The sequence below is a fragment of the Ailuropoda melanoleuca genome, chromosome 3 (genome assembly GCF_002007445.2).
Source record: "Ailuropoda melanoleuca isolate Jingjing chromosome 3, ASM200744v2, whole genome shotgun sequence".
NCBI classification, from domain to species: Eukaryota; Metazoa; Chordata; class Mammalia; order Carnivora; family Ursidae; genus Ailuropoda; species Ailuropoda melanoleuca.
The window spans coordinates 43,611,410-43,627,427 of record NC_048220.1 but is presented as its reverse complement, the minus strand read 5'-3'; the positions used below and the strand labels follow the sequence as shown (position 1 = coordinate 43,627,427).

Sequence of the window (16,018 nt, the reverse complement as noted above, 5' to 3'; positions counted from 1 at the left end):
CGTAGCTACAGTAATTGTCTCAGGGATGGGCACATGACAGTATCAGTGACAATGAAATGGTAGGAGATTTTTGTTGAGACTTCTGGGACAAATGGAAGCATCTTTGTCCACTGGATTAGAATCTGGGAAGATGTGAGGAGTTGCTGTTATGACTACTCAAACCCATGGAGAAAGCCTGAATGGCACAAATAAGGGTATGTACGTGGGGGATGGGGTGAAAGCAGAAACAAGAGATAGAGATATAAAGAGAAAATCTAGGCCCACTTGACATTATTTTAGCCTCTGATAAAGCTGTGTCTGAAATCAGTTCTACCTATAGTCCCAAAAGAAAATTTTTAAAAAAGATTTTATTCATTTATTTGAGAGAGAGAGGGAGAGAGAGTGTGTGAGAGAGAGAGGGAGCAAGCACCAGAGGAGGGAGAGGCAGAGAGCCTTATGTGGGGCTAGATCCCAGGATCTCGGGGTCACGACCTGAGCCAAAGGCAGATGCTTAACCGACTGAGCCACCCGTTCACCCCAGAAATTTTTCATTATAAGCCTTTTTAACTATTTGAAACCATAAGATTCCTAACTAAAAATGTCATTCCCATTTTACAAATAAAGGAACTGCAGGATAGAGAAAGTAAGTAATCTGTCCAAGATCGCAAAGGCTTTAAATAACAGACTTATAGCTCTAACTCATATCTGATGGCTCCAGGCCCATGCTGCTAACTACAGATTTTTTATTTTTTCATCCATATGTGTGTATGTGTGTCGGAGAAAGAAAGAGAGGGGGAGAAAAAAAATCAAAGCTTGACTTTGGTTAGTTTATTTTAGCATATAAAAATAATAATTACTACTCATTGAACATTATGCTAAGAACTTTACATAGTATTTCTGTAGATGCGAGTCATTACCAGATTGCCCATACCCACTTCTAATGGAATCTTTCTTGTTCACAACTGCTGTTCCCCTCTGTTAGCCTCAGAAGCTGGGGTCAAGGATGGCATATGAGCCAGATATGCTCACAAAGGACTATGACTTGTATAGCTAATCAAAATGAGATGGACCAGCCAGATTCCTTTCTTGCAAATACGGTGAGACTGAGCCAGTTGGTGATACACAAAAGGATGCAACATTGAGAGTTGGGGTGGTTATTTGAGACCATGTGCAACACAGAATTCTAAAGGAGAATAAAAATAGAAGACTGAGCAGATAAAGGAGTACAGGGCAGACAGAGAGAAAGGAAAGAAGCAGACATAGAAAGGGAAAGGAGAACAGCCTCGGTTTCTGATCACACTCTACCTGTCTACTCTTTGGCTGTTGTCTTTGAGTATTCATGGGACTCCACTGTGTTTACAAGAACCCCCGCAAAGTTTTAATAATTCTTGGACAATGAAACCAATAAAGTACAGACTAGAACAAGACATCATCTTAGTGAATTATCACAGTGAATTAACCCAGTAGGCAATTATTTTCAAGATAAAGAAGCTGAGATTCAGAGAATTTAAGTAAATTTCCTGAGGGAAACAACTAGTATGAGATGAAGATAGGATTAAAATCCAGATCTATGTGTCTTAACTTCGTAAGTGTAAGTAAGACTAACTGGAATAAGGAAACATCAGAGACAAGGAAAACAAGAAGAACTAACTTCAATATTTTAGGAAGAGGTAGTGAGAGACATACCTAGAGCAATGGATGAAATAATGGAAATGAAAAGATAGGTACAAATGTATAGGGATGTGTATGGGGGTAGGGCTAAGGGGTGAGTGAAAAAATAGAAGAAGCCAAAGGTGATGTGGAATTTTTTTTACCTTGGGTGACTGAAAGAGCAGAGGTGCCATTAACAGTACTAGTAGGGAAATCAGGTCTGGGACTTGTTTTTCTGGGGAAGAAAATACACTTAATTTTGGTCACTATTAGTTTTAAGTCAACGTGTTTAAAAAGGGAATTGAAAATGTGGGCTTAAAGCTCAGAAAAAGGGACTTGGGAATTATTTTAAATAAGTGACTTCAATGAAATCTTTATAAAACTCAGTAAATCATTATATAGTCAGGAAAAAATTCAGTATTGTACAAGTACAAAAATTTAAATTCAGAGATAATGACTATATTTAATCCTAAAAAGAGATTGTTTTAGATTTTTTTTTAAAGATTTTATTTATTTATTTGACAGAGATAGAGACAACCAGCGAGAGAGGGAACACAAGCAGGGGGAGTGGGAGAGGAAGAAGCAGGCTCATAGCGGAGGAGCCTGATGTGGGGCTCGATCCCATAACGCCGGGATCATGCCCTGAGCCGAAGGCAGACGCTTAACCGCTGTGCCACCCAGGCGCCCCTGTTTTAGATTTCTAATTTTACTTTGGCAGTGTTTATGGTGAGAAATTTATTGGACCCAAATGACAGAACAAAGCAACAGAATCTGGTTATTTAGTTCTATATAGTCAGCAGCACGAATGTACACACATACACAAACACATAGACATGCACATGTGTACACAGACATACCCAAGCATTTATAGCTGTAAAGGATGTAATAATGTTTTCAATTGTACAGCAAAAATATATGGATATAACATAAAAAAATGCTTTGTTTTATGCCTTGCATTTCTCCATGGAACTTAAAATCCTTTAACAGACATTATCTCATTGTTTTAAGAACTGTTATGAAACAATCTGACATTTATATAACACCATTCATACTCAATGATCCCAAAGGACTTTACAAACCCTGGAAGAATGACTTTGCTCATGTTCAATATGCAACCACTGAGGGATGGAGGCAGGATGGGTGGGTAGAGAAGTGCACAGGACTATGGTAGATATTCTGTGGAACATAGCAGTGTAACATTATACAATCATTTAAGAAAGGAAGTGAAAGACATTATTAAACAGAAAACCATAAAGAGACAAGCAGGAGAGATCCAAGGTAAGGTTATATTACAGGTGTTAAATTTGAGTAAAATATTTTTTATATTTTTTTTATTTTTGTACCTTATTAGAATAATATAAAGATATCTTCAAGATAAAAAAAACTGAGTATCATCTGCTAAGTTAAGAACTCCATTTCCTTTTTTTCCTTATGAGATTTTATTTACTTATTTATTTTAAGTAATCTCTACACCTAATGTGGGGCTTGAATTTATAACCCCCAGATCAAGAGTCGCATGCTCCACTGATTAAGCCAGGCAGGCGCCCCAAGAACTCCATTTTCTATAGTGATTTTTTGTGTGGGTAGTGGTCTGTTTTCCAACTGTCAGCCACATTGAGGATACTAAATTGTTACTGATATTTTGAGGGGACTATATTTTTAAAAAGAAGGCTTCTCCTTCCCTCCTTCCTTTCCTTTTTGAACTGAGACTAGGATGCTAAAAAACAAATACTCAACTGGAAGAATAAAAAAGGGTTTTTGGTTTTGTTTTGAATTTATCAGATATATTAGGGTTCTCCAGAGGGAGAGAACCAATAGGATGCATATATATGTAGAAAGAGATTTGTTGTAAGGAATTGGCTCGCAAGATTATCAAGTCTGAGAAGAGTCCTGAATCTGCGGTTGGTAAGCCAGATACGCAGTTTGAGTCTGAAGGTCTGAGATCAGCAGAACTGAGGGTTTAAATTCCAGTCTGAAAGCCACAGGTTTGAAACCCCAAAAGGGCTGATGTTTCGGTTTGATTCCGAAGGCAGGAAAAGACTGGTGTCCTCACTCAAGGCAATGAGGCAGGAGGAACTCCCTATTACCTCAAGAAGGTCAGCTGGAGTGGAGGGGAGCGGGGAGGGTATGTGTTGTGCGGAGTGCTGAGTATTGTGTAAGACCGATGAATCGCAGACCTGTACCCCTGAAACAAATAATATATTATATGTTAATTAAAAAAAAAAAGAAGGTCAGCCTCTTTATTCAAGCCTTGAATTGTTTAGATGAGAGCCATCTATACTAGGGAGGGCAATCTACTCAGTCTAGTGATTCAACTGTTAATACCAACCAAAAACACCTTCACAGACGCACCCAAAATAATGTTTGACCAAATATCTGGGTACCCTACGGCCCAGTAAAATAGATACATAAAATAAACCATCATTTCAGATAAAGAACCTCTGTCCTTCCATGAAAAAACTAACAGAATTCAGTTTTCTGAAGCATTTAAGGTCAATGTAACAATGTATTTAGAGAAGTGACTGCCAGATACCCTACTTGGACAAGGAAATATGCCAGTTAATGCCAAAATATTACTGCAGTACCCCAGTGTTGTATCCTCTAGTCACATTATACATGAAGTGGACTACAGAAGATGAGTAACATTTTGACTGGTCAGATGGGTGGAAGTAGAAGGAATTCAGGGGGAGAGCTGGATATCCCAAAATACTACAAAATCAATCTCTCAGCACCAAGTCATGTGGGAATAGAGCCAGTTTTACAGAGGAATGAGAACCTAAGCGTCAGAGCTACACTGGGGCTCTGACTATCTCTTTAGCCAGTTCATGGTATTAAGGGGAGAACATCCTTATTAACTCTCCAAAAATCACACTCAAGGCCCTGGATCTGAAGATCACCTTTCAACACAGTGCTTTACGTCAGTACAAATTTGCTACTATCACCACTGCCACTACCACTGTTGCTACCAAAATTACCATATATTTTAGATATTTTACACTTTAAAGCTTACAATAAACAAATGAATATACCCATTTCACAGATGAGGAAACTGAGGCTAGAAGAGGCCAAGTGCTACAGATATGTTTTTGTTTGCCTAGTGTGTATTTGACCCCTTCTTCTAGCAGATTCTGCCCGATGACAGAGTGACACATGTCATTGTCCGTTTCCTAGGAGCTGGGTGCTCTAGAAAGAAGCTACGGTGAGTTGTCTGACGATAGATCCTAGAAACAGTCCAAGCACTTTTGCATCCAAGGTCTCTGGTCTTCCTGCTCATCCTGAGGTTTGGCCATTCAGCTGTGTTCCATTTTGTGTGCTATCTCAATATCCCATCCTTTGGCTTAAATTTTAATTGGTTGTGATCAAGAACCTTAAGAAATACACATCTTTGTTATATAATTTATCCAAGGGCAGAAAGATATCAGTGGAAGAGCTAATACTCAAACCTAGATTTTTCTGCCTTCAAAGGCTATACTTTTAACCATGATACCTCAGTGGTTTTTGAAAATTGGAATCCTGTAATGTTATCTGCCACCAAAAGGAACTATAGCATTCTCCTGATTTTATATCTTGGCTTCTTCAGTAAATTTTTGAAAAGAGTTGAGCTAACATGGAAAATCTTGTAAAATTACCCTATAAAATATAATTTCATTGTTGAAAGGGAAAATCTTTAGCGGGCACATCTAAGTTGGGTTATTTGGATATTGTATAAAAGGGACAGACAGAGGTATAAGAAAATGGTACTTGATCTGTGCTCTTTCTCAATCAGTGAGAAGAAATGAGAATAAAACTTCTAAGAACCTCCAGATAAGCAGGCAAAAAGTAGAGGGTGCACAGACTTTCTTTTGCAGGTTCATAAAATGGAAAGACCCAAATGTTCAGAGTCTTCCAGCTCCGTAATTGTGTGAAATGGGCAAAATTAATCTCTCTGAGCCTCAGTCTTCTTATCTGTAAAATGGGGATAGTAATGTCCATCTATATAGGGTCACTGTGTGAAGTGTAATTCTCTCTCTCTCTAGTAAAGTTTATGCCCAGTGAGGGGCCTGAACTCAAAACCCTGAGATCAAGAGTTGCATGCTCTACTGCCTGAGCCAGCCAGGTGCCCCAAAGTTAAGTAATATAAATAAATCTTCTAATATAGAGCCTGGCGTCTGGTAAGTATTTATGAAATGGTAGTTGCTATTGTTGTAGCTGTCATGAAACTGAGCCCGGTGATGATGGTTAGGGGGGCTGACAGCAGAAGGCTGTTGAGAAGAGTGTGGAAATAACACATAGTTGGAAACCAAAAGGATCAAAGTATTTCAAGGACAGAGTTTTTAATTCTTTGTTAGGATCTCTTGCCTTTGTATGTGTGTGTTTAATATTGCATTATTGTAAAAGTAATGCCAGTACTGAAAAGGGCAGATTTAAAATGTAGCGCTCAATGATGTATCACAAAGTAAACAGCCAAGTCAGGAAATCAAACCTGTTGGTCCTGTAGAAGTACCTGTGCTGCCCATCCTAGCTACTGTCTAACCTTTCCTCTGGGACAAAAGCAACCATTATACTACCTTTTGTGACAATCACAATCACATTCTTTCTTCTCTTTATAGTTTTACTTTACAGTAACACTTCAGCATGTGTTACTAAATACTACTTAATTTTGCCTATTTTTTTCATTTTATATAAATGAATTCATACATTTCTTTTGTGTGTAACTATAGGTCTTAATTTTCCTTGGTATATAGTATTCTATGAATATATTACATTTTTTAGCCATTCTACTATTGATGGGTATTTGTGCTGTTTTGTTTGTTTTGGGCTGCTAGAGATAATACTACCATGAACATTCTTGTACATTGCATACATTTCTGATGGCTATTTACCAAAGAAAGAGTAGAATCAGTGGGTAGTTTATGAATTTTTAATTTTGGCAAAAAATGCCTATTGTTTTCTTAAGTGCTTGTATCAATCTATACTCTTAACACCAGAGGGTAAGAGTCCCAATGTTCCTCATTCTCAGTAACAAGGGACATTGTCATTCTTCTGGAGAGTGTGTGTAGTATTGGCTTCAATGTGCATTTTCCTGAACACATGAGGTTGAGCAAATTTTTTTAGGATTATTGGGCATTGGATATTTTGTTAAGTGGCTATTGAAGTCTTTTGTCCATTTTTTTGTTGTTATTTATATTTCTCATTGATTAATAATAGTTCTTGAGATCTTCTGGCTCTCTTGTAAATATCCTCTCATTCCATTGCCTTTTCATTCACTTCAGGGTGTCTTTAATGAACAAAGGTTTTAATTTTAACATAATAACACAAAGCAAACATTTTATGATTAATTCTTTTTGTGTCCTATTCCTTATATCTCTATACCAATGTCATAATGACATTCTCCTAAATTATTTTTCTGTAAGTTTTACTTCTGTGCTTTTCACATTTACATCTAAAGGTCTATCTGGAATTGATTTTTATGTATGATGTAAGATGTTTTTCTGTCCTCAAATTAATAATCCAATAGTTCCAACACCATCACTAAAAGGACTCTCCTTTCCTCATTACTCTGCAGGGCCAACTTGCCAGGCTTCCTGTTCTATTTCCCATATCTGTCAGTCATTGTACCAATCCCACACTGTCTTAACTACTTAACTTTATAAGATAACAGATGACATACACTTGTCACCGTCTTCATCTCCCTTACGACTCTCTTAGTTACTTGGATTTCCCTATACGTTTTAGAATCAGCTTATCAGGTTTTACAGAACCTGTTGGATTTTGATTGAAACAGCACTGAAACTGCAGAAGTTTGGGGAAAATCAGCATCTTTACTGTTTTCTTCTTTTCTAAACCTTTTCAATTCTAATTCTTGCCTTATTATACCAGCTAGGTTCTCCTGTAAATCTTTAAGAATGTAATGATGCTGAATAAAAGAGATTATAATGTGCATCTTTATCTCATGCCCGGTATCATCATATCATTTTGCATATCTGCTATTGGGTTTTTTTGATACCCTTAATAGTACAGTCCTATTTTTAATGTGCTAGAATTTTTAGCTAAAATCATGAACACCTGTTGAATCTTATAAAATGCTCTTTCTCCTTCTCTCAAGATGATAAAATGATTTTTCCCTTGATTCTATTAATGTAAGTCATATTGGTTGATTTTGAATCTTAAGTCAAAATTGCATTCCTGGAATATATCCAAATTTGTAAAAATGCATTATGCACTGAAAATACTGCCTCATTTGATATACTAGTATTTTGCTTAGAATTTATGAAGGTTGGTCTATAATTATCTTCTCATGAAATGTTTCTACCAGGTTTTCTTACCAAGGTTGTACACACTTCATAAATTGAACAATAATGTGTTCTCTCCTTTTTTATTCTCTAGTCGAGTTTCTGTGAGATTGGTATAATGTATGAGTCTTAAATTAGGGATTTGATTTCTCTAAGTTAGAAGTAACATTTAGAATCCTACTTCTTAGGTTAGTCTTAGTAAGGTACAATATTTCTTAATAGCATAAAGTTGTTCAGATCGTCTTGAAAGCTTTTTTTAGTGTTTGTGGGATCTGTAATTATGTTTTTAAAAAATTGTTATTGGTTATTTACAGCAGGGAGCCCAACGCAGGACTTGATCCCAGGACCCCGGGATCATGACCTGAGCCGAAGGCAGCCGCTTAACCGACTGAGCCACCCAGGTGTCTCTTGCCTATTTTTTAGTGTAGGTCAGATACTGCATTTGCCAAATTGTTTATAGAAAAATACAGTGCCTAGAATGATGTTACTTTCCTTCAGTGATGATTTATATTGGCTTCTGCCAGTATATAAAGGCACTAGCAATCCAAGATCACCTTAATCCAACTGAGATGATTTGAAGCTGTATACGTATAGAGGCCCGTCCACTTCCAGTTAACATTTACCAGTAAAGAGCCAGAGCCAAAGCATTCACAAACATCGCCTTTCTAGGTCCTGGAGTCTACTCTCTGTCCCATCTCCTTACGAGGCTATCAAAAGCAATGCATTACCTTTTAGCTTCACCACTATGCCCTCTGAATTTAGCAAATTTTCCTAAGGGAAGAGTTGCCCCAAAACCTAGACCTGCATTCTTTACTGGCTCTTGGCCCTGAAATACTTTACTCTCTTGCTAGTTCTCCAATGTGTTAAAGATTTTTTTTTTAAAAAGATTTTAAATATTTGTCTAGCTTTCCTAGTTGTTCTAGTTCAAATTACCTGGCCAAAGAGAAGTCTCCTAACACTGCTTCACTGTCTCTAGCCACTTATGACTAAACCACACTTTGACCCATACTTCGCACTATACACAAAAAACAACACAAAATGGATCATACACATCAATGCAAAATCTTAAACTGTAAAATCTTTAGAAGAATACATAGGGGAAGATCTTTGTGACCTAGGGCTAGGCAAAGATTTTTTAGATCCAACATCAAAAATTCAATCCAAAAATGAAAAAAGCAAACTAATTAGACCTCATCAAAATGGAAAAGTTTTGTTTTTTGAAAGACAATGGTATGAAGATGAAAAAGAAGCCACTATTTGGGAGAAAACATTTGCAAAATCATATATCTGATAAAGGACTTGTATCCAGTGTATATAAAGAACTCAAAATCCAATAGCAAATAACAACATAATAAAAATGGGCAAAGATTTGAGAAGATACTTTGCCAAAAAATATACAGAGATGGCAAATAAGCACATGAGAAGATGCTCAACATCACTATTAGTTATAGAAATGCAAATCAAACCACAGGATAACACTACAAACTATCAGAATGGCTAAACTTAAAGAGTAACTAAGGGTGCCTGGGTGACTCAGTCAGTTAAGCGTCTGCCTTCAGCTCAGGTCATGATCCCAGGGTCCTGGAATGGAGCCCCGAGTCAGGCTCCCTGCTCAGCAAGGAGTCTGCTTCTCCCTTTCCCTCTGACTTGTGCTTTCTCCCTCCCTCTCCCTCTCTCTCTCTCAAATGAATAAATAAAATCTTAAAAAAAAATAAAGGGTGACTGTACCAGTGTTAATGGGGATGGAGCACTAAAATACCTCATACACTACTCGTAGGAATGTAAAATGGGGCAACCTGTTTTCCAAACAGTTTGGCAGTTTTTAAAAAAGTTAAACCTATCACATGACCTCGCCATTCCAGTTCTACGTCTTTACCCAAGAGTAAAGTATATGGCCACATAAAAACGTGTAGAGTGTCCACATCATGGAATACTACTTAGTAATAAAAGGAATGTTACTGATATACACAGCCACATGGATAAATCTCAGAATGCTTACGCTGAGTGAAAAAAAAGACACACAAAAAAGGGTACATATAGTATACGATTCTACTTAAATAAAATTCTAGAAAATACAAACTTTTACAGTGATAGAAAGAACTTCAGTAGTTGCCTGGGGATTGAGAAGGGGATTGCACAGGAGCATGAGAACATGTTGGGCCTTCAAGAATATGTTCACTGTGTTGATGTGGTGAATGTTTCATAGGCATATACATAGGTCAAAACACATCAAATTGTTCACTTTATTCATCAATAAGGCTGCTAAAATATTTTCTCTATTTTCACCTTACCGTTTGTGGAGTCTGTCTCTTGACTGGGTCCTTTCTTTTTTTTTTTTTTTTTAAAGATTTTATTTATTTATTCGACAGAGATAGAGACAGCCAGCGAAAGAGGGAACACAAGCAGGGGGAGTGGGAGAGGAAGAAGCAGGCTCATAGCAGAAGAGCCTGACGTGGGGCTCGATCCCATAATGCCGGGATCACGCCCTGAGCCGAAGGCAGACGCTTAACCGCTGTGCCACCCAGGCGCCCCGACTGGGTCCTTTCTGATACGTACTCAATTTAAAGTAGTCCTCCAGTCACTATATCACTTTGTCCTGTTACATATTATTTTCATAGCCCTTATCATCTAAAATTACTTTGTTCATTATTTGTTCATATGTGCTCTTCATTTTACCATGGATTCATGCTCAAAAAAGTATATAATCTTTAGTTCTCTTCATTCTTATTTTCTTTTTCTTTTAGCTTATAAATTACATAATTATCCATTTAAACAAAAGTTAATTTCATTCATTCCTTCAGCAATTACTTGTTGAATACCTGTATTTTGCCCCATCACCATGTCAAATACCAGGCATATCGAGATGAATCAGTTATGACTTCTGCCCTGCAAGGCACTCTTTCAACTATTGCTCTACTTACTGCCATGCATTTTGCGGAGAAATCTTACTCATCTCTTAAAAATGGCTCAGATACTTGGTCAAGTTTTCCTGATCAAATGAACCACTGCTTTTTTGATTCTTCTTAGACCTCTTTATATTATGTAATAGCATCTGCTAATTTTCTCCCTGAATTCCTTCTCCCCTTTTAAATTTTAGTCATAGAACCAAACCCCACCCTTCCAATCCCCAACACTAAGTTTTAGCTAGGCACTTGGCCACCCAAATGTAGTTTAGCCTTTCTTACAGCTAGGCATCTGGGCATCTGATTCAAGATACAATGATATGACTGGAACTGCTGTGTGCAACTTTTGCGTCATCTTCATCTTCAAGATGAAGCCACTTGTCTGGTATTTATGCTTTCCCCTTCCTTCCTGCTGGAACACAGATATGAAGCTTCAGCAAAGGGCCAGATTCAGTCATGTGGACTATGAAAACATCCTAGGAGATCGCAGAAAAACGAAATGAAAGAAACTTGGTGGGGCGCCTGGATGCCTCAGTTGGTTAAGCATCTGCCTTCAGCCCAGGCCCTAATCCCAGGGTCCTGGGATCAAACCCCATGTCAGGCTCCCTGCTCAGCAGGGGAGGCTGCTTCTCCCTCTCCCTCTGCCCCTGCTCATGTGCTCTCTCACTCACTCACTCTCTCTCTCTCAAATAAACAAATAAAATCTTAAAAAAAAAAAAAAAAGAAAGAAACTTGGGTCTTTGAATGAGCTGCTAGCTGTGAAGGGTTCATACCTGCGCCCTTTTGTAGGAGAGAAATAATCCCCAGTATTACTTAAACACTGTATTTTTTGAGTGTCTGTCTGTCTGCTTCTCCCTACCACTCTCTTTTTAATAGTAACTTCTTTTGTGACTAATAGAACTAGCTGTATTAATAGAAACTTCCATATATGGCATAACAAGTAGTTCTTGTACATAACAAGTAGTTACCTTCTCTGGATTGGAAGGACATCTGGTAAAGAATAATTGACAAACGTCTAAAAAAACAAAATCAAATCAATTTTCTGGTTATCTACTATGTGTAAGGGACTAAAAAGCTATATTACTGGTTATTATAATTGTAACCCCGATCTAACAAGTGTTTTCTGTTTTACTGATTTCTGCTCTTTATTATTTCCTTCTTTCTACTTTCTTGGGTTAATTTTGCCTGCATTTTTTTTAAGCGTTTTTACATGGGAAATGTTTCCAGTAATTTCCTGAAATATAAGTCTTAAAGCTATAATTTCCCTTCTAAGTGTTGCTATAGCCACATCAACATATTTGGAAATCAGTAACTTTAAAATCAATTATTAATTGCTAATAACTGCATTTTGTCAGAAGGTAGTTGTTTTGAAAACAATCCTCTGAAATTTTTCTAATTTTCTCTATGGCCCACTACGTGGCCACTTTCCATAAAAGTTTCAAGAGCGCTAGAAAAGTGTGTATTCTGAAGCTGTTGAGGACCACACTCTGTTTCTGTGCATGATATCAACTGTGTAGTTCAAATTGTCTATGTTCTTATTAATTTTTTATAAAGCTTACTCAGTTACTAAGAAAAGTGTATTAAAATCTAATAAGAAGGACTTGTTCACTTCTCCTTATAAGTCTATCAATTTTGCTTCATATGTTTTGAGTCTGTCTTACTAGGTCCATTCACATTTAAGACTATTAAATCTTCCTGGCAAAGTGAAGATGTTGTTATTACGTAGAAGCCCTCTTAGCCATAATAATACATTTTGCCTTAAAGATGCAATTGTCCAATATATTTACTATGTTTTTCCTGTAAGTAGCATATGATTGAATTTGTTTTTCAGCCCAGTTTGATAGTCTTGTTCTTCTAGGTGAAGCGTTTGACTTTAATATAATTACCGATAGATATATATTTTATTACTCCTATCTTATTTTGCACTGTTGTTTTTAAAATTCTGTTCAGTCTGCATGTCTTTTTCTTTTCTTACTTGTCCCCTTTCAGATTGAATTCTCCCCTCTAATTCCATCTCTTTCTTTTCCTGTCCTCTTAGTAGTCTTCCTAAAAATATTAATGTGGATATTTAATATGTTGCAGTCTCAAGTTAATTTGTATCTCTAGCTTCTTCCAGAACAAGGATTCATACAAGAATACTTTTCCGAACTCCTTTTACCTGCTTCTCAAATTTGTATGCTATTTTTGTTAATTTTATCTTTATTTTAAGCACAAGACATTATTATTTTACTCATTTAGTATTTCTTTAGATAAACTCATATATTTACTATTTACTATGTTCCTTTGTCTTTTCAGTACAGATCTTGATCTGAGCTCACCTATTTTTTGCCTAAAGTATGTCCTTTAGAATTTCCTTTAGTGAAGGTATGTAGGTAGCAGAGTATGTTCTTCTTTGCCTGAAGAAAACCTTCCTTCACTACACTCAAGATAATATTCTGTCCAATGCCCATACCTGTTGCTGTTGAGAAATCAGCACTTGCTTTTTTATTTTATTTTATTTATTTTTTATTCTTTATGGTTTTTTGCCCCCCCCCCCATGAGCGGAGGAGGGGCAGAGGGAGATAGAAATAGAGAGAATTTCAACCAGACTCCTCGCTGAGCACAGATCCCAATGCAGGGCTCAGTCTCACAACCCTACAATCATGACCTGAGCCAAAATCAAGAGTTAGATGCTTGTCACCCAAGTGCCCCAGCTTTTGCTTTTTTAAAGGTAATGTCTTTTCTCTCTGTCTGCTTTTAAGGTCTCTTCGTGTTGAATGCTCTGAATATTATCATGGTGTGTGTACATCTGGATTTATTCTTATTTATCCTCTTTTAGGTTTTTCTTCACTCTGTGAATTGATCTCTTTCATTAGTTACAGAAAGTTTTCAGCTATCAGATCTTCAGATATTGCCTTTGTTTGTCCTTTGATTTCCTTCTAGAAGTTGATTAGATTTATTAGATCCTTTTTTATCTATTCTTCCAGGTCTCCTATCTCTTTTTGGGCTAAAATCCATATAATTTTTTCAATTCTATCTTTCTGTTTACCAGTGCTCTTTTTAGCTATGTCTAATTTGCTATAAAAACTACTGAATTTTCAATGTCAACTACTACATACTTTTCATTCCTAGGAAATTTCCTAAGTTAGTTTTAAAATCTTCTTGTTCCATATACTTTTAAATATTTCTTATCTTAAAATGTATTACATATACTTATTTAACATTTAGTGTCTAAATAAAAACTTAAGAATTTGTGAGTCTGATTCTGTTGTCTGTTCTTCCTATTAGCTTTTTCTCAGGTACCTGTATTCTGTGTGTATGGTGTGTGTGTGTGTGTGTGTGTGTGTGTGTGTGTGTTTTCACTCAAAGCTACTCATTTTCTTCTGAACTGTTTTTGAGTACAGTGAATGAACGTAGGTTTCTCCTGAAAGGATTTGTGTTTGCTTGTATCAGAGTTCTTGGGGCACTAAGGATCCAGGACTGTTTCCAAGTAAATTCTTGGTTGGGGGATTTTGAGGCCACCCAGGCAGGATGAATTGGGGCTTTAAAGTGATGAGGAGACTTTCTTGTGGCTAGAGTCCCTAGGAAATGCTCTTGTCCCCAGATAGTTAGTACCACGATTCAAGACAAGCAGTTTGCCTTGTAGTTCTTTGATGGGGGTAAGATGATTCTGCTTATTTCTAATTCTCCCTGCCAAAAAGGATAAGGATATTTGGGCTCCCAACTATATGGGATAGTCTTCAATTAAAAACCCCCTACCTTGAGAAACCCTTAGGTTTTATACTATGTATTTGTAAGACTGACCTAGTGTTCCATTTATTCTCTTAATTCACATCTTTACTTATTCCCTGGTTTGGGTATTTCTTATTTTGTTTGTTTGGTTGGTTTCTTGTTTGTTTGTTTTGCAAGTTCCTAGGATAATATGAGAAAATGTTTTTATATTACATCCAACATTTTTAGTTGTTTTCAGTGGGAGGATTAGTTTGGACTCTTAGTCTGCCATATTGCCAGAAATTAACATTTTCTATAACATTTACATTTTTTGCCAGTCATTGCAAAACTACATGCTTAGTCTTTGAAAAGAAACAAGTATGACAATAATGTGCTTTTTAAAAGACTCTAGGTTTGTAGAAAGGGTTTTAGAAGCAATTATTCTCACCAAAACCAAAGTAGATTTTAATAAATACCAATTAAAATTTTACAGACTGTATCTCCTCAAGGTTGGATCAAGTTGAAGAACAGAGCTGTGGAAGCCAGAGGACTTGAGTTTGCTGTGTGATTTTGGGTAAGCCCCGTAATTGGTTGGCCTTTGGCCTTCTATGTATATGATGAAGGGGTAGAGCTGGATGCTCCTTTCAGGACCAAAACTCTATGATAACTGCATAGAAGTATTCATTGTAAATAGAGCACAGTCAAGATCAGAGTTTCTGTTACTCAAGACATCCCTTAAGGCTAGTCCACTTTCACCATTTAAACATACTGCAGCATAATGCTTTAAATAAGCATACTTGTATGGCCATTAAATCAATATAAACTACTTTTATACTTCAAAATAGTCTTCAAGATTCTCAATATTTTGACATCTTTTGACATTCTGAGAACTTCTTTATTCTCTTCGTCCTTTCTGGCATTTCAAATTCTTTATTGTAGCTATTAATATAATTTAGGGATTATGTTTTTTGCATGAAGAATTACAAATACTCAAAAGCTGCATCCATACCGTCTGCCAGGAGTTTATATGCAGAATTTTGAAAACATAACCACCAGAAACTGTCAGCATATTCCATTAATTGTTTAAAAAAAATCAACCTAATACCACACAGATTAAACTGTCCAAAGTAAGTTTTAATGCAACATATTCACAGGTTTACACTCCGAAGTTGTAAAAAGATTATCTTTTTCAAATTTGATTAAGTGCTGCAAGATGTGGAAGAAACTCAGCACTCAAATGAATTATATGTTTGATGTCATTTTTGGCAAAACGTCATAAAATGTCATATAAAAGAAAAACATCTCACTTAAAATAAGGTCTTGACAGCAATCTGGAATAGTTAACAACTCCACTCCCAAATAAGAATGCTGGTTATAATCAAAATTTTAATGACGATATTAGTTCTCCCCTTGAGACAATCTAAATATCAAAACAAAACAAAATAAAAAACAAAATGTGCATACACCGACAGACCCTTCGTCTCCTACTTTCTAAAGAGGACAAATCTGTAATTATTTCAGTTC

The 16,018-nt window shown here is 36.5% G+C and overlaps 1 protein-coding gene and 1 long non-coding RNA gene across 4 annotated transcripts in view; one reads left to right on the top strand and one right to left on the bottom strand.

Annotated features, from left to right (window-relative positions):
* Positions 1 to 15,069, top strand: part of LOC109489644 — a 61,224-nt gene extending 46,155 nt beyond the window's left edge. The window contains exon 3 of the long non-coding RNA XR_002142689.2: positions 14,988 to 15,069. This is a non-coding gene — a long non-coding RNA (uncharacterized LOC109489644). The remainder of the gene's footprint in view (positions 1 to 14,987) is intronic.
* CWC27 (CWC27 spliceosome associated cyclophilin) overlaps positions 1 to 16,018 on the bottom strand; it is a 185,198-nt gene that overhangs the window by 66,246 nt on the left and 102,934 nt on the right. The window contains exon 12 of one of the 3 annotated variants that reach the window (XM_034656283.1): positions 3,149 to 3,814. The exons of the other annotated variants lie outside the window; for them this stretch is intronic. Within the exon in view, the coding sequence (XP_034512174.1) occupies positions 3,573 to 3,814 (242 nt within the window). The 3' untranslated portion in view covers positions 3,149 to 3,572. Of the gene's footprint in view, positions 1 to 3,148; positions 3,815 to 16,018 lie in introns of those variants that run through there. 3 annotated transcript variants of the gene reach the window in all.